The sequence below is a fragment of the Diabrotica virgifera genome, chromosome 1 (assembly GCF_917563875.1).
Source record: "Diabrotica virgifera virgifera chromosome 1, PGI_DIABVI_V3a".
NCBI lineage: Eukaryota > Metazoa > Arthropoda > Insecta > Coleoptera > Chrysomelidae > Diabrotica > Diabrotica virgifera.
This window is the reverse complement of record NC_065443.1, coordinates 54,252,711-54,279,528: the sequence shown is the minus strand read 5'-3', so window position 1 is coordinate 54,279,528 and position 26,818 is coordinate 54,252,711. Positions and strand designations below refer to the sequence as shown.

General features: G+C 32.5%; 2 protein-coding genes across 7 annotated transcripts in view; both read right to left on the bottom strand.

Moving 5' to 3' along the window:
- LOC114324973 (YLP motif-containing protein 1) overlaps positions 1-26,818 on the bottom strand; it is a 103,240-nt gene that overhangs the window by 64,987 nt on the left and 11,435 nt on the right. The window lies entirely within an intron of this gene.
- Positions 14,935-16,596, bottom strand: LOC114324954 (DET1 homolog). The gene has a single exon (XM_028272882.1). It carries the CDS (start codon positions 16,594-16,596, stop codon positions 14,935-14,937), a length of 1,662 nt encoding a protein of 553 aa, XP_028128683.1.

Below are 26,818 nucleotides of genomic sequence, written 5' to 3'. Positions count from 1 at the left end.
TTTTTTGGAAAAATGCTCAGACCCGTCGATTAGTATTTCAAATTGTCATTTTTGATATACAATAATAATGTATACAGGGTGTCCCAATTTAGAGATACGACGTCATCGTTGATTTTCTTAAATGGCAACACTGTCATTTTGATAGCTATTTTGATAGGGTGTGTAAAGTTATACAAAACTGCAAAATTTCAAATTTTTATTCCCTACACCATTTACAAAATAATAAAAAATAACAAAGTTATGAAAAACAAGTAATCAAATAATAATTGAATTTAATTATTTCAATTAAGCAAATGCTCATAATGTTGCCCATTGAGTATTTGACAATAATTGAGGGCAACATTATGAGCATTTGCTTAACACATTCACGGTCATGACTGCATATGAAGTCATTTACTCCATAAGAATACGTGTATACAATGACAGCGTGTCCGTGAATGTATTAATTGAAATAATTAAATTCAATTATTATCTGATTACTTGTTTTTCATAACTTTGTTATTTTTTATTATCTTGTAAAGGGAATAAAAATATGAAATTTTGCAGTTATGTATAACTTTACACACCCTATCAAAATAGACCCTAAATGACAGTGTAGCCCTGTTGCCATTTAAGAAAATCAACGATGACATCATATCTCTAAATTGGGACACCCATATACAACATTGGGACAACCGTATACATTATTATTGATGTTGAAAATGACAATTTGAAATATTAATCGACGGGTCTGAGCATTAAAAAAAAACAATTAGTATTTGAATTATGGAATTTATTCCAAATTACAGACATAACTTTGTTATTTTTCATTATCTTGTAAATGATAGAGAATAACAATTTCATGTTTTGCAGTTATGTATGACTTTACACACCCTATTGAAATAGCCATCAAAATGACAGTGTTGCCATTTAAGAAAATCAACGATGACGTCATATCTCTAAATTGGGACAACCTTTATACATTATTATTGTATGTTAAAAAGGACAATTTGAAATACTAATCGACGGGTCTGAGCATTTAAAACAAAAAGATTAGTATTTGAGATATTGAATTTATTTTAAGTTACAGACTCACTCTGTATAGTACGTCTACTCGACTTAGCTCACGCTGGATTAAGCTGTTTTCAATAGCGATTAGACTAATAGTATTTATGAATGACAGTTTTTTGGACTTCAAAAATGGGATTTCCATAAACTTTAATTACAATTTAGGCTATTATTAATAAAAATTCAGAGATGGCACAATGATATGAAATGACTTTATTCGAGACGAATCTATTCATGTAAATTTTATTGTATTTGAGTGACATTACATTTTCCATAAGTTGTGTGCGGTGTCCTTTAAAATAATTTTTGAATTCTTCTTTTAATTTGTGTGTTTAATTTTCTTTACTTTGTACTGGTAGACCAAAGTTTTTAAAATTGTGCATTTTTGGTCTTAAATTGTTAATAATTTAAAAAGTCCACCAAACCGACTACAGGAGACATATAAGTTTTTGGTTATTGCAGTACACAAAATTGTCAGACAGCTAGCCGGGTTATATGTTTTGTAGGACTATAGTTATGTAACAAAATAGACAAAACTATCAGATTTGTCCTTAAAAACCGAAGTGTACGTAAATATTAGAAACTAATATACATATATTATAAATTGATATTTTAATTAAAATATCTATTGAATTATGTATATTAAAAATAATATGGTATAGGTACGCTTAAATGGTAGTAAAATAAGCACAACACGGCCGATGAAGAAACTGTTTTTTTTTATTAGAAAATAACATTATGTACCGAAAATATAATAAATACTATTTAGAATTATTATAAATACTATTTAGAATATTACTAATATTCAGAAATTTAAACTACAAATCGTAGTTTAATATACCTCGTCCAATTTACTTACCGTTGCACGTCATCCGCGCCATAGCCTGTGACACGATACCAACACGAAATATCTAGGCGGTAGGTGTGTTCCCCTTTAGAATCATTTTGATTCTAAAAAAGAACACACCCACCGCCTAAATATTTCGTGTTGGTATCGTGTCACAGGCTATGGCGCGGATGACGTGCAACGGTAAGTAAATTGGACGAGGTATATCTGATTTACGTTTTCTGTAATTATTGCTGTTATCTTTTAAAATTGTTTTATACACTATTAAGAGGTTGGGCTAGGAACTAGTAAAGGATGTGCAAATTATTTTGAAGAATTGCAACTGCTTATAAAATTCAAAATTCCTTTTTGAAATAGTGCTTTAGTTAATACCTGAAATCTGTCAAACGAAAGACTCTCGCGGACTGGGTGTCTCTTTCTGTGAACCACCTTCGCAAAAAGGGAGACATTATGATGACTAATAACTATAGAGACAATTGTTCCGCTCGAAAGCGTCATACAAAAAACTGTCCAACTGCGAGATGTGGCAAGAGTAACCGGATCGGCGCTACCAAATATTTTTTTAAAAACGTGTTAAAAATGCAATTTTAGCACTCCATAGAAGCCTTAAAAATGTCATTTTAAAGCACTGGGTGCTTTATATGTACGCCATAGCAAACAAAGAATTGTAGTTGAAATAATTTTGAACAAAAATGTTTATTATTAACACTTTTGTGAATGGGCCGTTTTCTCAGAAACGTTTGAGGCGACTATAGTTTATTTTTTAACCAGGAGGAGTAAACTAAAAAGACAGATTCACACCCAAGAAAGTCGCTAGAATAATAACCAAATATGTACATCTTCTTTTTTGGTTGATCTAGTCGCCCCTCTACGGTAATCCATAAATATTATATTAAATTAATACGTCGCTAAAGAGTTCCAAAAACAACTGCTTTTTATATAAAAGCAGACTAACAATCTAAAAATTAAAGGAATTACACAGAAAACACAAAAATCGCCAATATAACTTAATTAACCTATGAAATGTCACTACTGTCAAAATTTGATAAATGTCATTAGTGTCAAAATTTGCGGTTGTCTGCGGTTGGACCAATTACAAACAAGCAATACAGCGCGGTAAATTTGAATCACTCCTCTTGGTCAAAAAACAAACCATAGTAATTTTGATTGTCCGTTAGCGCGCTAAATAAATTTTTTTTGCTGTCAACAAAACTCAAAATGCCTTTTGAAGGTAATAGTCTAGTCGCAACATAGGGGGTCCCGTGGACACTTTTAATTCGCCGCGATTTGATGGTGGTATTATAGGTTTTTTGGGTCGCTGAATCCAATGGAGGTAGTCTGGAAGCTCAAATGTGGTGCGTTTAATTGTTATTAACCAATTATGGTAAAATTAGGCGTTTTTCAGGAATTATTAGAAGCCCTGTAAATTAATTGAGAGTGTTAAGGTCTTCTCTGGTGTATTTTTGGTCGCTGAATCGAATGCGACTAGTCGCGATTACTCAAAATATGTTCTTATTTTGTTAATAACAAAATAATTGTTTATTCGCTGAAAAGCTCGAAATGCGTTATCTACAGCAAGTTTGTAGTCTTTTTCATATTATTTTTATAGGCTAAATCGATTGTCACTAGTCGTGATAGCTCAAACCACGTTCCGACTTTATATATAACAGCCCTACAGGCCTTAGAGGCCCTTGGCTTCGATAGTCTTGACTAATTTCTTCCACTTTTTGCGGTCCTGTACTTGTCCTCTCCAGTCTCTTGTAACCGTTTCTTCTAGGTCAGTCCGGACGGCATCAAACCACTTCCTTCATGGTCTCCCTTTTCTTTTCTTCCCTTGTTCTTCTGCTGATAAAACTCTTAGGACGTTTCTTTCTTGTGGCATTCGTAAAACATGGCCCAACCATCTAACTCTCTGTGCCTTGATTTTCTGAGTTATTTTAGGTTTCTTATACATCTCCATTATCTCCAGGTTTGTTCTTCTGCGCCATTCCCCGTTAGTCTCCTTTATACCCCCAAAAATTTTTCTCAATATTTTTCTCTCCCAAATCTCTAGCTTCTTTTCTACTTTCTGGTTCATTGTCCAAGTTTCACATGCATACAGCACCGTTGGTCTCACTATTGTTTCATACGCTCGGATCTTGGCTGCCCTGGACACGTTTTTTGCCTTCAACAGTGCGTTTAATGAACCTACTGCTTTGCTATCTTTTAACAACCGTTTATGTATCTCTCTTCGTCTCCTCTATTTGTAACTGTGACTCCAAGGTACTCAAATTCAGTTACTTTCTCAAATTTATAATCTTTGTCATTTGTCCTTAGAGTAATCCACTTATTTTCTTCAGCATTTTCTCCTCTCATTTCCATATACTTGGTTTTTCCTTGGTTTATAGTCAGGCCATATTTCTTTGCTTCTTCTTCAAATTGCTTGAACATTTTTTGAAGTTCTATTCTTGAACGCGTCAGAAACACCAAGTCGTCTGCAAAACCTATATACTGTTGTCTTATGTTAAGAATCATGCCGCTTGTCTGGATATTGGCTCCTCTAATTATATTTTCTAGTACTAGATTGAATAAGTTTGTTGACAGGGGGTCCCCTTGTTTTAATCCTCTGTTGACGTTAAATTGATTTGAAAAACTGCCTTCTATCATGACTTTATTGACTGTGTTGGTTAACGTCATTTTAACTAATCTTATCAGTTTCTCTGATATTCCTAGTGCTCTCATTGCTTCGTATAGCCCGTTTCGTGAGATAGAGTCGTAAGCCTGTTTAAAATCGATAAAGAGCATATGTAAGCCTAGATTTTGTTCATAACTATTGTTTTGTAATAACTTTAGCAAAAAAATTTGATCGGTTGTTCCTCTTCCCTGTCTGAAACCAGCCTTCTCCTATTATCTCTGATTCATAAGCTTTCAATCTAGTTCTTATAATTTTTGCTAATACCTTATACACCACTTCTAACAGTGCGATTCTTCTGCAATTTTCACATATGGTCTTATCACCTTTCTTGTGAATTGGGCAGATGAGTGCTGTGTTCCATTACTCCGGACGTTCCGACTTTGTTATTAAAAAAATTATTGCAAAAATAACGGTTTCTAGTACCTTTACTCACGGTTTTTGCTCTAAATTTTAAAAAAACCACTTGGAATGACATGACATTTTGCATGCACGTAGCTAACATGTCAAACAAAACAAGTGATATTGTGCCGATGTGTGCTTTTACCCTGCGTGTGAGTTTCACCCCGTTTCGTGGGTGAAAGAAGAAACCTTTAAAATAAGTCCGTTGGATAAACTGATTAATTCTAAGCAACGTTTGTTCTATACAGTTTTTTCACTAAGGCAATACTTTTCGAGTTATTTGCGAGTGAATATGTTCATTTTTCAACAAAAAAAAAAAACAAAATAACTAGAAAGTATTGACTTAGTGAAAAAATACATAGAGAAAAGTTGCTTAGAATTAATCAGTTTGTCCACTTCCGGACTTATTTTAAAGGTTTCTTTTTTCACCCCGAAACGGGGTGATACTTACACCCAGGGTAAAAACACACATCGGCACAATATCACTTGTTTTGTTTGACATGTTAGCTACGTGCATACCAAATTTCATGTCATTCCAAGTGGTTTTTTAAAATTTAGAGCAAAAACCGTGAGTAAAAGTACTAGAAACCGTTATTTTTGCAATAATTTATTAATAACAAAGTCGGAACGTGGTTTAAGCTATCACGACTAGTGACAATCGATTTAGCGTATAAAAATACTATGAAAAATACTACAAACTTGCTGTAGATGGCGCATTTCGAGCTTTTCGGCGAATAAACTATTATTTTGTTATTAACAAAATAAGAACATATTTTGAGTAATCGCGACTAGTCGTATTCGATTCAGCGACCAAAAATACACCAGAGAAGACCTTAAGAGGTAACACAGACGGGGCGGCGTACGTCGACTGAACCCCCGCTGAGATGTCGATAGCGACGCATCCCTTACTATACTTTGATGCAGTAACACACACCAGACGCTCTTAAAATTTTCGATGCAGTGGCTTTCTGGCGACATATCCTGGAACCCATCCACCGCCAATCGGTTTTATGACTTCGACGGCATATCATAAATGCCTGTATCGTGGTACAACACAGACGTTTCAGCTGTTTTCTAGCGAATTCTGTAGTGAGTGTTGTCAGATCGTGTTTTTCTGATGGGAAATACACATGTAGAAAAATTAATTAATGAAATTCAGATGAGACCAGCTATTTGGGATATGCGCATTGATGAATATTCAAACAAAATAATAAAAAAACCTTATTTATTATTATTTTATTTATTTATTTATTATGCTCTACAGGCCTTGTATTTACAATTTTAGATAATACAGTTTATGCTAATAATTTATATATAATTTTATTTGATGTCTATGTAAAAATTGCTGAACTATGGTTCTCCACTATATCCTATTTTTCAGCTCCTCTTTCCAGTGTGTAATTTCCATCGATACTACACCTTCCTGAAACTTTCTTGCCGTCTTTTTCTTCGTCTCCTAGTCCCAACTAGTCTTCTGTGCAGTACCATCTTTGGCATTCTTCCCTTATCCATCCCCTCGATCGACATGACCTGCCCACCTGATTCTTTATGACTTTGTGTATCTTGTTACACTTGGTTCCTTGTAAAGCATCCTTAATTCTTGATTGGTGCTTCTATGCCAGCCGTCTTCTGTATCTGTATTCTTTCCCCTGAAAATAGCTCTTAGCACGTTCCGTTCTCAAGTCTACATCTTTTTTTCTTCTGTTTTATTTAGCACCCATGTCTCACATCCGTAGGTTGCTGTTGCTCTTATTACGGTTTTGTATATTCTGGTTTTCGTCTTTCTCGATACGTACTTTGGCTTTAATTTGAATAATTTTTTTAATCAATTTAACACCTGTATTTGCTCAGTGGCGTACCATAGAATGGAATGCCTCTTAGCGTTATAAATAGTTTTTCTTATGTGATATGCTTTCCCTCATAACGGTGTTATTTCTTGAACACGGCTTTTTAATACTCACTAATAACTCCTGAAAAATTATTTAGACATTCTTGTAAAATTAAAAAACATCTCTGGGCCTTTATTATATTAATTTCGTTAATATAATGTGTAAAAAATCCCTTATAATTTCGTTCCTTTATGATCGGATGTATCCAATATCTGCGTTTCTTTTTTTCTTTAATCTAAGATAAAATAAACTTGTATTTATTACAAAAGACAAATCGGCATAACTTTCAGACATCTTATCGTACAGCAGCCAACACGCGACTAAATTTGGCAACAACGAAATACAAATACTTTAAATCGTAGCATAGCTGCCGCTGTTATACCGCGCCATGTGTTTTACGCTGCCTCGACGTCGATTCGACGCGCGCCGCCAGTTGTGTCCTTGCTCTTACACTATCAATTAATTTACAGGGCTTCTAATAATTCATGAAAAACACCTAATTTTACCATAATTTGTTAATAACAATTAAACGCACCACATTTGGGCTTCCAGACCTCTTCCATTGGATTCAGCGACCCCAAAAAACCTATAATACCACCATCAAATCGCGGTGAACTAAAAGTGTCCACGGGACCCCCTTTGTTGCGACTAGACTATGATGAAGAGTGCTGCTTTTGTATCCAATTTTTACATTTTAACGTAAATGAGGTCAGTTTCTAAAACGCCGTTAAATAAATAAACGTAGCGCGATTTTTGCCATTTTTACGATTCTTGATGATATCAATAAAATTCGTCACTTCCATTGACTGGTCGCTGTGAAATTTCCATTATTAGAGACGAATCTTCAAATAACAAATATGAGACACTTGGAATATGCCCAAAAACGCTGAATTTGAACAATTAAATTACAAACGACCTTACGACAAGGAAAATGCTTCGACGAAGATGGTCTTGGATGAATTTGTATCCAAAGTTGTGCGGTTTCTAAAAACGTATTTGTGCAATCGAAAAGAACCAGTTTTAAACGTTTTAGGTAGTCCAAGTAAACAGCCAACTACACAATTAGACGAATGCACAAACAATAAGAAATGTGCTTTTCTTATCAAATTTCTTAAATGTTTATTCTTCAAAAAATAACATTACACAATAGTGCAATGTCATTAAACAACAGTGTAATACTGTTTTAACCCATTACACAATAGTTATGATTTTCAAGTGATAAACAGAATAATTGAATAATACATCTTCAGGTTTTTAAAATGTAGAATAATTCGGACAAATGTACGAACCATTCAAAATATATTGAAAAATACACTAAGCGTCAAAAGTAACGCACGTATAATTATAATTATAACATTTTTGATGTGTGGTATTTCCTAAACCTGTTGTCCGATTTAAGTGATTTTTTAAATATTTTATAGCTTTATTATTCAAGAATATCGATGTAATAATATTGTTGCTAAACAGGTAAGTGTCATTGTATACCGAGTGTAACAATGATAGTGTGTTTTTTCCTCAAAGTTCGGAACACCCTGTGGAATATTCTGTAGGCATTCTTAACATTTTGCTTTTTGATTCATTCGCTTATGTTGGATAATAAAAAAGTTAGGTACTTTAACAACTAGCAACGTTCTTCATCAATACAGGGTGTTTCTAAATAAGTGCGACAAACTTTAAAGGGTAATTCTCTTACACACAGATTATTTATTTATTGCTCTAAAACAGGTTGAGGTATGCAAATGAAATTTAGTAGGTTTTAAAAAGTAGTTATTGCACATTTTTTGACATACAACTACGAATTTTATATTTACCATTGGCATGCATACGGGTCATATTACCCGGTCATATTACCCGTATGCACGCCAATGGTGAATATAAAATTCTTAGTTGTATGTCATAAAATGCGCAATAACTACCTCTTAAAACCTACCAAATTTCATTTGTATATCTCAACCGGTTTTGGAGCAATAAATAAATCGTCAGTTTGTAAAAAAAATCAACATCCCGTATCTCGGAAATGAAGCATTTGCGGACATGTTTATAATGCAAATGGCCATTATTTTTTCATGCAGAATTACCCCTTAAAGTTTGTCACAGTTATTTAGAAACACCCTGCATTGATGAAGAACGTTGCTGGTTGTTAAAGTACCTAACTTTTTTATTATCCAACAAAAGCGAATTAATTAAAAAGCAAAATCTTAAGAAAGCCTAAGGCTACAGTTGAGTATTCATTTCAATATTTTATATAAGCTAGAATATTCCACAGGGTGTTCCGAACTTGAGGAAAAAACACACTATCATTGTTACACTCGGTATACAATGACACTTACGTGTTTAGCAACAATATTATTACATCGATATTCCTGAATAATAAAGCTATAAAATATTTAAAAAATCACTTAAATCGGCCAACAGGTTTAGGAAATACGACACATCAAAAATGTCCCACTAATAAGGTGGTGCGTTACTTTTGACGCTTAGTGTATGATCGTGTCATTTAAAGTTCTACTTTGTAACTTAAATTTGGTTTTTTTTGATTCGAAAGGTTTGTAGACCTATCGAAGATAGGTCTGTAGATTTATCATTTATCATTGTCGATACGTTGAGTTTAAGCTTTAAAATATAAAAAAAAAATTATTAGATGCTCAAATTAAGAAAGCTTAGATATTGTGTCCAAACGTCTATTTATAGGAATCTGTATTTATTTTTATTTGCGCCATATAATCAAGCCCCATTACCGACTATATAAAAGTATGATAGTGATGCATTTGTCTTTCAAGCTATCAAAAAGTCATGGATTTTATGCGAGAAAAAAATTTATAAGAACACTGTTAATTTTTTATTTTAATCGACAGTTTTAATAAAACGCGGAAAAAAATTTGTCGGACAAAGTTTGAGTCGTTTGACGCGTCGACGTCGGCCAGGCAATAAATCCCAAATTTACGAAAAAACGAGAGAGGTAGCAGTTCAAGACGTAGTGAGATGGACAAGAGCACGACGACGCATGTGGAGAGACCACGTAGATCAGATGTACCCTGAACGTATGGAGAAATGGGCGAAGACCCAGAAGCCCAACACAAAGCGACCCATATGAAGACCTAAAAAACGATGGTACGTAAGTTGCAGCTCCGGATCGCAGCAGACTGTAACAGAAAAAACAGGACATAGTCCCATTAAAAGAAGACGAATAAACCCAAAACTCGAGCCCTATAAAGGCCGGTATACATGAAGCCACTAAGAAAAGTAAAGTTGGCAGGCTACTTGCCACAAGTTGCTTGCCTATTGTAATCATTTACTCGAGACACATTTAAGGAAAGGAAAGGAAAATATGACACAAGTAAACGTTTACAATAGGCAAGTAACTTGTGGCAAGTAACCCGCCCACTTTACTTGCTTTCCTAGTGCCTTTATATATGCCTTTTGCCTTTACTTTGGTGTGTCCGACTGCGGACATGCCTCCTGCAAATTATCCGACAAGGTTACCAAAGTATTTTAAATTTATGATGGATTTTGTATAAATCAGCCGTGTGTTATTTTAGTAAATTTTTTGCATAACTTTGGGATTAATCGCGTGTCCGACGCGTCAAATACATAGACATAATAATGATAGACAAGGCATACTGAGTAAACTAGTGCGGGCAGTCGATCGGTGGTCTATCTATCTTTGTTAACCAAGCGATCCTGCGCATGTGACAGGCAAAGATGGCTAGACCACTCAAAGTGAAGATTGACCAATGAATTCCTAGATATCGGCGTTACACCTCGATGCACAGAGCGACCCATACCTTTATTATCTAGTCTATTTTCATTATGTCTATGGTCAAATGACCCACAATTTTTGTCCGACAAAATTTTTTCCTCTCTTTATACTTAAAACTGTCGATTAAAATTACTAATGTGGTTATACATTTTTCTTGTCGCATAAAATCCACAAACGCTTTACTATTGTTCGTCCGCTATAACTTTTCCCATGCGTCACGATTCATTTTCAAACAAATTAAGTCAAAACATAAAGTGAAACGTACGCCGATATGTATGGTATATAGTACACAGTATACAAAATGTATATACACATCGACTTTCGTTTCACTTTATGTTTTGACTTAATTTGTTTGAAAATGAATTGTGACGCATGGGAAAAGTTATAACAGACGAACAATATCATACTTTTATATACCTAGTCGATAATGGGTGTTGATTGGATGTCGCAAACAAGGAAAGATTCCTACAGCGTATTTCAGACAAACGATTCAGTGTACGAAGGATAGGGCCAATGCAAAGTAAATAAGAATTTACTTTACAACGTTGCCGGTCTTCACGGCAGCTGCAGTGAAAAGTAGTATTAGGCAGGTACTTGTAGATGATTATCGCTGTTAACTGCTGTGGACTACTAAAGGAGGATTTATTTATGATAATTCACAGAAAGGCAAACCCTCTTGCAATATACAACCATACTGATGCTAACGTTTAAAACGCAGTGTAGGCGTTTCGACGAAATATCTACAAACAATTTTTTACAAAATAAACCTAAAAATTCGTAGAGTTGCAAGTAAAATTGAACTGATTTAATTTACGTCAAAATGCCGTAAATCGCTAATGGACATTCAAGAATATTCCTTACGAACTACATCTTAGCACTCTAAATTTTTTAAGGGCAGTTATGGAGGAAGTTTCGGAAATATTTGTCTTTCATTTTTTTTTTTCGATTACCGGCCCGGCCAAGAAATAAAAAGTTTAAAGTAACAGTCCAAATGGATCTGCAACTTAAATTAGAGTACCGTGATAAATATATCGGTTCGACCTATGGATGAGCAGTAATGCAAGAGATGGAGGCTTGCGGCTGAGTATTACTCACTCCATAGATCGCCACAGGAAGGGCGTGCATGCTTAAAAACACGGAATATACAGTGAGGACGTTTGCATAAATTCATTATCTCGAGAATGGGCAAATTTGAAGAGAAATTCTCAGACAGGTCGATATTTATTTTTAAATTAGGACTTTTTGGCATATATATAATACTAGTGACGTCATCCATCTGGGCGTGATGACGTAATCGATGATTTTTTTAAAGAGTAGGGGTTGTAAATAGCTCATTTGAAAGGTAATTCAATTCTCTATTCAGCAATATAAACAATACCATAATTATTTATACAGGGTGGTCAAAAATAATTTTTGAATTATATTAATTCACACAAAAATAACAATGTATGTAATTTATTTAATTCAAAATACATTTTACTGCTGCCATAAAACAGAAAAAATGTTAATTTGAAAAATAAACATTGCTTTTCGCTTAAATTAAATGTTCAAACTGCTAAGAGGCAGGTGGGTGGCAGCTTTAATGTTGAATTTAAGAGAGAAACAATAATATTTATTTATCAAATAAACATTTTTTCCTGTTTTCGGACAACAGTAAAATGTATTTTGAATTAAATAAATATAAACATACATTCTTCTTTTTGTGTGAATTAATATAATTCAAAAATTATTTTTTTTGACCACCCTGTATAAATAATTATGGTATTGTTTATATTGCTGAATAAAAAATTGAGTTACCTTTCAAACGAGCTAACACACGACCTATAGTCTCATTTAAAAAAATCATCGATTACGTCATCACGCCCAGATGGATGACGTCACTAGTATTATATATATATATATATATATATATATATATATATATATATATATATATATATATTTTACATACCAAATAAATGGTGTAAGATCACATCGTTAAATCCTCCGTATATCAATGGGTACCAATAGAATAGACTAGTTTCGCGATGCCTCGCTCGTCAGTATTCGGCTAGGTACGAATTGATACACCGACGGTTCAATGATGTGTCTTAATATTTCGCACCTCAGGTGCCGAGCTACAAAAGTGCCATCTACTCTGATGACCAATAAGTAGAAACACGACTCGAAAAGAGAAGTTTTCCACAATCTTTTGAGCTGTATTATATATATATATATATATATATATATATATATATATATATATATATATATATATATATATATATGACAAAAAGTCCTAATTTAAAAATAAAAATCGACCTATCTGAGGATTTCTCTTCAAATTTGCCCATTCTCGAGATAATGAATTTATGCAAACTCGAAACGTCCTCACTGTATAATTATATATTGCAAAGCGTGAGACCGTAAAATGAAATTTCAAAAATGTATTCAGCAAGTGAATGCAGAGGTTTCTGTGCACAAAACAACCACTTGTAATTTTTTGGAGGTTATAAAAACTGTAGAGTTACACAACATATAGAGCAAAGATCTTAACGAAAAAGAATAAACAACTACCACCGAGCACCAATCTTCATTAAGTTGACTATATACAGAGTGAGTCTGTAATTTGGAATAAATTCAATAGTTCAAAGACTAATTCTTTTTGTGAAAAATGCTCAGACCTGTTGAATAGTATTTCAAATCGAAATTTTTTACCTAGAATAATACTGTATACAGGGTGTCCCAATTTAGAGATATGACGCCATTGTTGATTTTCTTAAATGGCAACACTGTCATTGTGACAGCTATTTTGATAGGGTGTGTAAAGTTATACATACTCAAAATAGAAAATTTTTATTCCCTACCATTTACAAGATAATAAAAAATAACGAAGTTATGTCTGTAATTTTTAATAAATTCAATAGTTCAAATACTGTTTTTTTTTTAAATGTTCAGACCTGTCGATAAGTATTTCAAATCGAAAATTTGCACACACAGTAATAATGTATATACAAGGTGTCCCAATTTAGAGATATGACGTCATCGTTGATTTTTTTAAATGGCAACACTATCATTTTGATAGGGTGTGTAAAGTTATACATAACAGCAAAATATCAAATTTTTATTCCCTACCATTTACAAGATAATAAAAAATAACAAACGTATGAAAAACAAGTAAACAAATAATTGAAGTTAATTATTTCAATGAAGCAAATGCTCATAATGTTGCCCATTTATTATTTAATTAATAATAAATTATTAATTAATATTAATTAATAATAGCTAATAATCAATTATTTGATTACTTGTTTTTCATAACTTTGTTATTTTTTATTATCTTGTAAATGGAGTGAGTAAAAATTTGATATTTTGCAAATATGTGTAACTTTACACACCCTATCAAAATAGCTATCAAAATGATAGTGTTGCCATTTAAAAAATCAACGATGACGTCATATCTCTAAATTGGGACACCCCACCCCGTATACATTATTATTGTATGTAAAAATTTCGATTTGAAATACTAATCGACATGTCTCAGCATTTTGCAAAAAAACAATTAGTATTTGAACTATTGAATTTATTCCAAATTACAGACATAACTTTGTTATTTTTTATTATCTTGTAAATGGTAAGGAATAAAAATTTGATATTTTACAGTTATGTATATCTTTACACACCCTATCAAAATAGCTATCAAAATGATAGTGTTGCCGCCATTTAAGAAAATTAACGATGACGTCATATCTCTAAATTTTGACAGCCTGTATACATTATTATTGTATGTAAAAAAGTTCGATTTGAAATACTAATCGACAGGTCTGAGCATTTTTCAAAAAAAAAACAATTAGTATTTGAACTATTGAATTTATTTCAAATTATAGACTACCTCTGTATACACAGATATGGTATGTTAAACAGTAAATGGTTAAGTTCAATTAGTTACCACTATAAACAGCCCGGATTAACCGATAATAGTATAAAAGGCCCAGTTTCAGGTAAAATTTATTTTAGGCTTTATTATGGGAGTACCGTCTAGTCAGTGTTAATTGCAAAAGACCAACTCTGTCTACCTCGGTGGCTTATCGCTCCGGGTGGGTCTTAACAATGGGCCAGGTCAGATAAATTTAATAATATTTACGACCGCACTAACTGAACTCAAACCATTTACTGTTGAACAAACCATACATATAATTTGACAATATATTGAATTTTCGATTAGGTATTATGCCTACTGGTCATACAAAAATCAAGATGCCAGATTAAACACACTACACCTTTAAAAAATATTTTAATGTTAAATATAGGACATTAGGAGAACAATATTATAAATATTTTATAAAAAATTCAGCAGATAGGGACTCTCGCCATCTTCGTCAGTTGATACGCCATCGTATCTTATATGAAAACTGACGATATACTCAGCATTAGCTCGCTGTACCGAGATAGCAAAGGGATCGGTGGGATGAAAGGTAAAAGCGACGAGTCTTCTCATAGGGGGAGTGCTAGGTCTGGTAATACCAGCACAAATTTTAAACCTCAAGAACCCAGAGTCTCTAGAATAAAACCGAATGGCGTGTTCACCGCAGGCTTTAGGGCGTTCCATAACCGACACATACTTTTCATCATAGCTGAATAGAGCTAAGTCGAGGTAAGGGGAACAACTGTACGATTGGGCACTGATAGGCAGTTGAGCACACAGTCTTTTAATAGCTTCGGTTTGCCCTCCAAACTTAGCGTTTGTAATTGTCTGTTTAAACCGTTTTTGGAGAAGGCGAGCATATAAGTTGTTAGAAGGACTGCACGTGAACTGAGTTTCGTTATATATACTAGCGTTTCGGAAGAAATCAGCGAAATTTTCAAAAAGATCCAGCAACTCTCTGGATGAATTCTCGTATATTGCTAATATATTGCTTGATTTCACATCGTACACTACAAAGAACTGAGGTTGGCTGTTCACGTCTGTTGATTTAAGCGTTACGACTTCTTCAGAAGCGTATTTTATAAATAACGTATTATCGTCCAATAGCTGCATCTTCCACATCTTTAGAGAGGCGAAATTACCAAAAGAATGATAAAACTTTCTTAACTCAGTGGGATTATTGTTCCTGGCACTTATAGCTGCAGCCCTTCGATATAAGAACGTAAGTAATCTGTGTTTTAACGAATTTATACAAGTTTCTCTAAATGCTCTCTCAAAAGGAAACACAGAATTGTAAATATAAGAATCATCTTCGTAACAAAACCTTCCTATTTTCTTTATATCAACAAACATGCCGTCCAGAATTTGGAATATATGAATGAGTTGATGCTGCACGGATAAAACAGCAAGAGTGTCTCTGTAGAGGTACAACCCTTGATTGTGGGACAAAAATATCTTGTCTACTTTAAACTTCCTAGTGTCGCAGAGTTTTCCTAAATGTAGATCAATCAAATATAGCGTGTAGTCTTCTAAAGGTGACTGAAGGTTGGGAGTTACGGATTCATTGCTTGTGTAGATTTCATAAAAATGTGGTCTTATCTCTTCTGGTATAAAAGAAGCTGATCCTATTATGACGTATCTCCCGTCTTCGCTGAATAGACTACATTCTCTGTTCAGTTGCTCTGTACCTTTGGCCACGCTAACCAGATGTTTCAACGTAAAAAATCTTTCAAACATTTTCGTTTTGATCTCGAATAGTTTATGTTCTTCATTTCGGTGGTCGCAGTTTCGTAACAAATCTGCAGCTGCAGCTGGCCCTCTGTAGAAGTAAATCTCAAGGCAAGCTTGATCGGCAGAGAAAGCTATGAAATGTTTGCCATCCGGACTAAATTTTCTTAGGAAACACGGTGGTTTTTCTATATTTATAACTGTGTAATTCGGGAAAACATTTTGGTAAAATTGTCGCGCGGTGTGAAAATGAGTTCCAGGACGTTTGTACCCGTATATCTGTCTGTGATCCAAACGTATGACTATATTCTGCGGTTTTATTCGTCTTCGCTTGCGAAAGTTTTCCATGGAACTTTGAAGAGTGTTAGGTTTGACTTCTTTGTACCAGAGTTATGTTAACTACACATCTGCAAGAAAATATTTAGAATGTATTCTTCAGAAACTGTTTTGCAGATTCTATCATGTTTTTAAAAAATGTAAAAATAAATGACGTAATTCATGAAAATAAAGAACTTGCGGGCGAAAGCAGCTGAGTTTTACTTTAAAAAGTTGTGTTTAAAAACACAGTGAAATGTAATTTATACAGGGTGTTTCATTGGGAAACAGAAATACTTGAATGGTGGATAGCGGTCACCGATGCGGTTCTAGATATACTACAGTTATTGCCTCACCGATTTTTATAACCGAGTTAAAGGGTGTTTTATCGAGTTTGCCCATTTCTTTCTGGACCCATAACTTTCCAACCACCCTGTATAATTTTTTGATATTTGGAATTCATATGTCTCATTTAGAAGCCAAACCATCCAACTACTAATCATAAGAAAAATCCAGGTCTGGACTAAAAAAACTATAAATTCATTGTGACCTTGAAACAACACCTTGTATATTGAAATTTTCAAAAACTGTTTCATATTTGAAAAGAGCACAAAAAACTAAGTTTAATGGTTCGCTTCATATTTTTGGCCAGACAATTTAATGACTTATTTAATTAATTTTGAAATTTTATTGAAATGTTTAAGAACTCGGATTAACAAGCCAGTATTATTAACTTTTAATAATAAATTATTAAAGTTAGTGAACAAACACTCATTTTAAAAATAATCACTACTTATTTACTACATTAGACTGACCGATTTACTAATCACACGAAAAATCCAGGTCCAGTTTAACACACCAAAAGCAAAGTAATTTGTGACCTTGAAACAATACCCTGTATATACCTATCCAATATACCAAAAACTAAGTTAAACGGCTCGCTTAAATTTTTTGCGCAGATAATTTAATGAATGCTTGAAATTAAATCGGAATTTTTGTTAGGGTTCTCGAGTTCTTAAAAATTTCGAGATAATTTCAAAATTAAAGTCATTAAATTGTCTGCGTAAAAAATTGAAAGCGAACCATTAAACTCAGTTTTTTGTGCTGTTTTCAAATGTGCATACGGATTTTGAAAATTTCAATATACAGGGTGTTGTTTCAAGGTCACAATTACTTTATATTTTTTTGTTAATCCTGGCCTGGATTTTTGTTGTGATTAGTATGTGAGTCGTTCCAATGTAGTAAATAAGCATTGATTATTTTTTAAATGAGTATTTAGTCATTTACTGTAATAATTTACTATTAACAGTGAATAATACCCGCTTTTTAATCTCAGAGTTCTAAAAAATGTCAATATATTTAATTTCAAAATTAAAGTCAGTAAATTTTCTGCTAAAAAAATTAAAGCGAGCCTATAAACTCAGTTTTTTGTGTTCTTTTCAAATGTGAAAACGGATTTTGAAAATTTCAATATTAAGAGTGCTGTTTGAAGATCACAATTACTTTATGTTTTTTTTTTTGTTAATCCGTACCTGGATTTTCCTTGTGATTAGTAAATGGGTCGTTCTAATGTAGTAAATAAGTATTGATTATTGTTAAAATGAGTATTTTTGTTCACTAACTTTAATAATTTATTATTAAAAGTTAATAATACCTGCTTTTTAATCTCAGAGTTATTACAAATTTCAATAAAACTTTAAAATCAAAGCTATTAAATTGCCTGGCCAAAAAATTGAAGCGAGCCATTAAACTTAGTTTTCTGTGCTCTTTTCAAATGTACAAACAGATTTTGAAAATTTTAATATACCTACAGCATGTTTTTTAAAGCTCACAATGAATTTATAATTTCTTTTAGTTCGGACCTGGATTTTTCTTATGATTAGTAGTTGGATGGTTTGGGTTGTAAATGAGACATATGTGTACCAAATATCAAAAAAATATACAGGTTGGTTCTAAAGTTATGGGGCAAGAAAGAAATAGGCAAAATCGATATAACCTGTAACTCGATTATAAAAATCGGTGACCTCTATTCACCATTCAAGTATTTCCGTTTCCTAATGAAACACCCTGTATAAAGGCACAAATGTCCACTTCTGAGACTGTAGCGTTAAAATGTATTGTTTATTAAAAAATGCATGTGTCGGAAAGTAGTTTCTGCATACACTTCCTTTAATACGAGGGTCATTCGTAAAATATGATTCCCTAGGCCGCTGAGAAAAGGTGCTACGTGCTGGGGGAAATCTGGCAACACTGTCTTACACATCAACTCTCCCTCTCTCTTACCCCACCAGTTTCGCCTCACTGCATTGCTCAGTGTCGAGTGTCGGCCTAGCAGCCTTCGAAGATGGAAGTCCCGGTCGCTGTTACTGCCAGTGTTAAATTCATGCTGTGATCCTTTTTTTTAATGCAAAATGGATTTCACCTATTAACATATGGGTAAAAGTGCATATTTGTTCATGTTCGCAAATGGTGCAGAGCATTCAATGAAGATAGGAAGGCCTTCAGATTTATCGTGAATTTCCGTTCGGCCTTCACTGAATTCTCTACATCATTTGCGAACATGTTGAACAGATATGCACTTTTAGCCTAATAAAATAAAAAAAAAATCAAAAGGTAATTCCGTACAGGTTGGAATAAATTTTATATAAAAGTTTAGGTGAATACAAAAGATATTTTTAAAAAAGTATCCAAATAATATGAGGGGATCATTGTTTAAATAATTAAAAAGGGGTCATTTTTACACAATATTTACTTTTTTAACTGCTGAGGTAATTTACATTTTAATGAAGGTCTTTAGGATTTTTTTCTACAAAGATGAAGGATAAATCTTTTACCTAAGACTTACTAAATTAAATTTGATCCCCTATTTATTTAAATAATTATATATAAATTTTAAAAATCAAATTTGCAAAAAAATATTATTTGCGTTTTAAATAAGCACTATAAATTATTTTATTTAATAGGAGAAGTTGCGATATGTTACCAGTATTAGGCAAAAAAACATTGGTTAAAAAATATTTAATAATTTATGAGATATTTAATTTGTTTATTAAATGTTACTATATTTTCAATTGCAAAAACGCGGTTGTTACCAAAAGAATATAAATCTGTGTTAAACCTCATTACTTTTATTTTTATGTATGTTTTCGATAAATGTATTAATAAATTCAAATTTCAATTTAACTCCCCTCTAAAATGGCATTTAAAGATGGTTCTAATTTGTTTATAATTTGTTTTTTTAATAACGCGAAGATTAAATATTTTGAAATGCTGTTCCGATAATCGGGTTCCTGGGAATTTTTCACTAATTAGCAAATTTTTTTGTCGTTTTTTTCTTCTTCTTTTTTTTATTACAGTAAAAGATACAGTTTTGCTTATTAGAGGGGGTTTATTAAGAATGTCCAATCTCTGAGTTGTAGATTCTAGACCTCAAAATATTAAGATTTAACCAAAATCGCTTAAATAAAATATGGCTCCTTATTGAGTTACAAGGTGTTTTATTTAAAAATTTTAAAAAATATTTTTGCTCAGTATTTTAAAACTATTCGACGTATCCTTTTCATACTTGGTAGAAAGTGTAAGTACTATTTATACACCCTATGAAATTATGTTAAATACAAGTTTCCGGCTATTACCAGAGGAGTAAGACAGGGGACAGTAAATGGTTGACCCTTCCCAAATTCTACGTCACTGGTGAAATTGCCATTTTAGCACAACTTTTGGATTCTCCAATACTCTATATGTAAATAACATCCTCTTTACTCGTAACGATAAAGTTATTAGTTTTCGAGATATTTGAAGTTAAACATGTAACGGCACAGTTATTTTGTTATTTTGATTAATTTGTGCCGCTTAATTTTTAGTTTCAAATATCTCGAAACTAATTATTTTATCGTTAAGAATGAATAATATATTATTCATTCTTAACGATAAAATCATTAGCTTTCGAGATATTTGAAATTAAAAATTAAGCGGCACAAAACATTAATCAAAATAACTGAGCTGTTACATGTTTAACTTCAAATATCTCGAAAACTAATGACTCTATCGTTACGAGTGAAGAGTAAGGTATTTACATAGAGAGTATTGGAGAATCGAAAAATTGCGCTAAAATGGCAATTTCGCCAGTGACGTAAAATTTGGGAAGGGTCAACCATTTGCTTTCTCCTGTCGTACGCCTCTGGTAACAACCGGAAACCTGTACCTTAACATAATTTCATATGGTGTATAATAGTACTTACACTTTCTACCAAGTATGAAAAGGATACGTCGAATAGTTTTAAAATACTGAGCAAAAATAATTTTTAAATTTTTAAATAAAACACCCTGTACCTAACTCAATAAGGAGTCATATTTTATTTAAGTGATTAGGTTAAATCTTAATATTTTGAGGTCTAGAATCGACAACTCAGATATTGGACATTCTTAATGAAACTCCCTCTATAGCAAAACTATATCTTTTACTATAAAGAAAAAGAAGAAGAAGAAAAAACGACAAAAAAATTTGTTAATTAGTAAAAAATTCCCAGGAGCCCGAATATTGAAACAGCATTTCAAAATGTTTAATCCCTGCGACGTTATTAAAAAAACAAATAAACAGATTAGAACTATTTTCAAATGTAATTTTAGATAGAGTTAAATTGAAATTTGAATTTGTCAATACATTTATCGAAATAGTTATTTATGATATAAGTGTTAAAAGTACACGTTTAAGGCACGCATGTGAAAGTTTGCAGAATGAGCGAAAGCGAGTTCTGCAATTCACATGAGTGCCTTAAAAATGTACTTTTTAACACGCATATCATACAATATTTTTTCTACAAACGTAATTATAGGACAATATCTACAAAAACTTTTACTTGAACTTGACAGACATTCCAATTTTATATTTTTTTGACATTACATCAAAATTGCATATACGCTGTGAGCTCGTACGTAGAGGGGATATTTACAAACTCGCGAGCGCCAGTAGTGGCAAGTCTGTAAAGGTTTACCGGAAATTTGACATAAATGTCAAAGTGATTAATTTAAAACATTAATTATAAAAAATATTAGTTGGTCAAAGCTGTGGTACTACCTGTGGTATTTTTACCTTAAATATACTTACGTTTTAAATACTGAATTAAGTTTTTTTAATGTTCCGTAATATGTAATTATAAATTAATCTATTAATCTTAGCGCCATCTACACGATAATTGTGAAAGTATCCGAAGTAAGAAATTCACATTTTATCAATAGAATGTCATCTTAAAAAAATCGATTACAATTTAATTACTTTTTTGCGTTGTAAATATTAAGCGATAACAATTAAATAATAAATTTAAAAATTACCGGTGAAAGTTGAATTAGTAATCCGCCAGGAGCGACACCAGCGAAGCTCAGAGCGTATACAGTCAATACGAACTGCAGTGCCTTAAAATTTTTTTAAAGCACTAGTGCCTTAAAGTAGCATTTTTAACGCTAGTATGGAGTGCTAAAAATTGCATTTTTAACACGGTTGTAGAAAAACATACATAAAATTAAAAGTAATGAGATTTTAAACAGGTTTATATTCTTTTGGTAAAAATCTCGTTTTTGCAATTGAAAATATAATAACATTTGATAAACAAATTAAATATCTCATAAATTACTAAATATTTTTTAACCAATTTTTTTTGCTTAATACTGGTAACATAGCGCAACTTCTATTAAATAAAATAATTTATAGTGCTTATTTAAAACGCAAAAAATAATTTTTTGCAAATTTGATTTTTAAATTTTATATATAAGTATTTAAATAAATATTGGGTCAAATTTAATTTAATAAGTCTTAGGTGAAAGATTTGTCCTTCCGCTTTGTAGAAAAAAACCCTAAAGACCTTCACTAAAATGTAAATTACCTCAGCAGCTAAAAAAAGTAAGTATTGTGCAAAAATTACCCCTTTTTAATTATTTAAACAATGATCCCCTTATATGATTTGGATACTTTTTTGAAAATATCTTTTGTACTCACCTAAACTTTGATATAAAATTTGTTCCAACCTGTAGGAATTTACATTTTGATTTACATGTAGTGTAATCTTATTTTACTAGACTATTTGACCCATAAACTTTTATTAACTGACGATGATTTTCAATAGGTGAAATCCATTTTGTATTTTAAAAATGGAGTAGTAGTAAATGTGTTGCAGTGAGGCGAAACTGGTGTGGTAAGAGAGAGGAAGAGTTGATGTGTAAGACAGTATTGCCAGATTTCCCCCAGCACGTCGCACTCTTTCTCAGCGGCATAGGGAACCTTATTTTACGAATGACCCTAGCATTTTCGTAATATACGAATTCCTATCCTAAAGAGCGATTCTAAAAAGGTCTACCAAGTAAAGACCAGCACTAAAGACGTGGTAACTAATGCTGGAGCCAAAGTTAAGTTCATAAGTTGTAATATGTAATTACTTTGGATTGTTATTAAAGGTGTTACTATCCAAGATAAAATATTGTAAATTTATAAAACAATTCCTGTATTTATATAAGATGTCCCAAAAGTAGCCGGACGGTCGAATATCTCGCGAAATATACATACATCGGATCAAAAAACTGAAAAATACGTTTTCAATATTTTTCAAAAATCTATCGAATGACACCAAACACCACACCCCCTTCCAAACCGTGGAGATGGGATGGGAGGTAACTTTAAAATCTTAAATAGAAACCCACATTTTTATTGCAGACTCGGGTTGCTTGCGCAAAAGTCAGTAACTTTTATTTGAGACATTTTTTCGAATTATGGATATATGGTGCTATAACCGAAAAAAACTATTTATCCTGATACCCTAGGTAAATTATACAAACAGTCTAATATCTCGAGAAATACACTTCCAAATGAAAAACCAAAAAACACGTGTTTAATATTTTTCAAAAACCTATCGAATAACACTAGACACGACCCCTCTCCCCACTCCATCCCATGAAGGTGGGGTAGGGGTAACTTTAAAATCTTAAATAGGAACTCCCATTTTTTTATTGCAGATTTGAATACCTCATAAAAAAGTAATTAACATTTATTCGAGACATTTTTTGGATTTGTTGATAGATGGCGCTAATAAATCGTATGTTTCCAATTACAGCGCCATCTATCAACAATTCTAAAAAATGTCTCAAATACATATGTATTCCTTATTTTTTTATGATGAATCCAAATCTGCAATAAAAACGGGGTTCCTATTTAAGATTTTTAACTTACCCCCACCCCACCTCCATGGGATGGAGTGGGGGGGGGGGGTCGTATGTGTGAGGTAGGATTTTAACAAATTTGGAAGACGAACCGGACCTGAGGATAAAATTAACATCTACTTCTCATTAATATTTGATTATTATTTTGTTTTATTATATTTTTGTTTGAGCAAATGATTCTCTATTAAAATATATAAAACTGTAATAAATATTTAAATATGTTTTCTTTTACACGCACCAGGCTATGCAAAAAATTAGTGGGTCACAAAGGATAAGCACAAAAATAACCGGGCCACGGAAAAATAAGTTTGGGAAACGCTGATGTAGCCCCTCTGATGAGGTCTGGGGAGACTAAAACGTACGTAAGGGGATGATTGATCATCTCTGAACCGACATGAAACAAAAGCTGTCTTTCAATTTCATTTTAAAAAAGATCACCTTATCATTTTAAAGTGTAAACCAAATTTGTTTCCTTATAAAATAAATTAAATAATAAGTTATGATTACAAAATTATGAAATAAATCTTAATGTGCTATAAAAATTCACAGTAAATATTAAAATCTACAATTAAAATTAATCTAGAAATGCAATTGGACCTTGAATTGTATTAATGATCATTGTTACTTTGATAAGAATCAACATGTTAACAACCTATAACAAAGGTTTTAAAACATTGATTTGGTTTACAGAATATAACTCAATTATTATTCCTATATTTAGTTCAATATAATTTGATGACAATGGTTTATTTCTCTTTATATTTTTGCACAGGATTCAACAGTTGGGTAGTTGGTTATTTTTGCTTACACAATATTGGTTAAAATTGTTTAAAAAGACAATTTTATTCATGAAATAATCTTACCGAATTACTCTCGAGCTCGAATAATCGATTTGTTTTGCCCCCGTGACACTTTGACATAATTTCACTCCCCTTCGGGTCGTGAAAGTAAAACCGTCAAAGTATTACTCGGGATACAAATCGATAATTTTAGAGCTCTCGTGTAATTACTACTGATAATTCGTTGAAATAAAATTATTTTGACATAATATTCAAAAGTCATATAGCGATACGCTTTAATTACTACTTTTGCTAAATTTTTAATAACTTTTCTCAAAACGAAATAACATGTCATTTAAAATTCACATTTAATATACAAACCATATGCTAACAAGGGCCGTTAAGTTTAAGAAACGAAATGTATTCCTAAGCAGATTGTATAAAATGAATGTTTTTTTTTTTTCAAGGAAACACTAATAGATTTTGGGGCCAGATTGCCACGCTCTTTATGTCAACTTCTTAAAATACAGAAAGGCATATTGTAAAACCACAAGCTTGGTGACATAATAGAGTGTGGTGGTCTCACAGTATCGACACAGTACGCGCGCGGTTCAGACACACCCTCGCTAAAACAACAACAAAACCCTTACCAGATAATAAACGAAGCACGCTTGTTTACCCAAAAATAAATAAGTATATTATTGACAACTGTTTGCGTTTTAATTAATATTATTTCATATAATTGTTTCCGTCAACACACCCACCAACGGAACAGTCAAATCAATAGACAATAACAATGTTTTCGAATCGTCGGGTCGTCATGGAAACCAATATCATCGCCATGGTAACTCATTTTATTGAAAGTATGGTTTTGACAACCGTGTCAAAGAACGTATTAATTTGTGTATTTTCAATCCTAAATAAAAAATTGATACAACTCTATTGTGGCTTTTTTCCAAACGTACGGCCCTAGAAAAAATATTGTTCCTAGCTCATGCGGAAAGTGTCTTTCCGAACTCGACTGCTTGCCCAAACCCCGCTATCGCGTCGTTCAGGTCAACGGCAGTCTAGTGCGGGAAAGTATCATTTTCCGCACTAGTTAGGAAAATACCTATTTTTTCACTTCTTACAATTTTTTTTATATTCTTCAGGTCATTATGAGCAAAAAAGTCTTGTGTGATTTTTCTCTAAAAGTGATCGTTGTCGAGTTATACGCGATTAAAAATTTGAGAAACGTGAAAATGACCATTTTCAAGGCTTAATAACTCGTTAAAAATTGTTATTATGAAAGCCAGAAAGTGACCAAATCAAAATTTAAAGCCCCCTAGAAGATCCTGAAGAAATTTTTGTCAATATTTTATTACTAAGCTGATATTTTTAATTATCAACAATGAGCGCTAAGCGGGTATTGAGGCGGCCGTCAATGCGAGTGCGAGTGAGATTCACCATAATGACAAAAAATTCTTCAGGATCTTGTAGGGGGCTTTAAATTTTGATTTGGTTACTTTCTGACTTTCATAATAATAATTTTTAACCGAGTTATTAAGCCTTGAAAATGGCCATTTTCGCGTTTTTCAAATTTTAAATCGGATATAACTCGACCACAATCAATTTGAGAGAAGAATCACAAGTGACCTTTTTTGCTATCCAAGAATGGTCCAAAGAATCAAAAAAAAATTTTCCGACGTGAAAAAATTGATTTTTTGAATTTGTTTAAAAACATTATTTAAACAATTTTCCGACAGCGGTACCTCCAGGCACCCTGTGGATTTGTTATTAGAACCTGTTTTTGAGTAGGTTTGTGCAAAAAAAACGAATCGGAATAATTTACCTAACGGGGGCGAGCATACATTCTGGACTAAAAAGCAGTGGACTACTGAAGAAATATGTACCTTAACACGTTGGCTGCCGTGAGATACAAATGTTGTGTCTCATGATGTTTTCAATAACAGCCACATGACACACCGTATTTTTTTTACTATTATGGCATTAACGTGTTAATAGATGCCTTCCTGCAAGTATTACGCAAAAGTTGGCAACTACAAAAATTGAATTAAAATAAAAAAATATGAAAAAAATATTTTTAAGAAACGCTTTTCTTTAGTTACGAGTGACTAAAATTAAACATATTATAAAAAAATCAACCAAAAAGAAGAAAATTCAAAGAAAAGCGTGGCGCGTCTTCATTGAATAAACGGTTTTCGCACCACGCTTTTCTTTAACGAATGTGTTAGATTTTTTCAATTTTTTTTATTTTCTTCTTTTTGGTT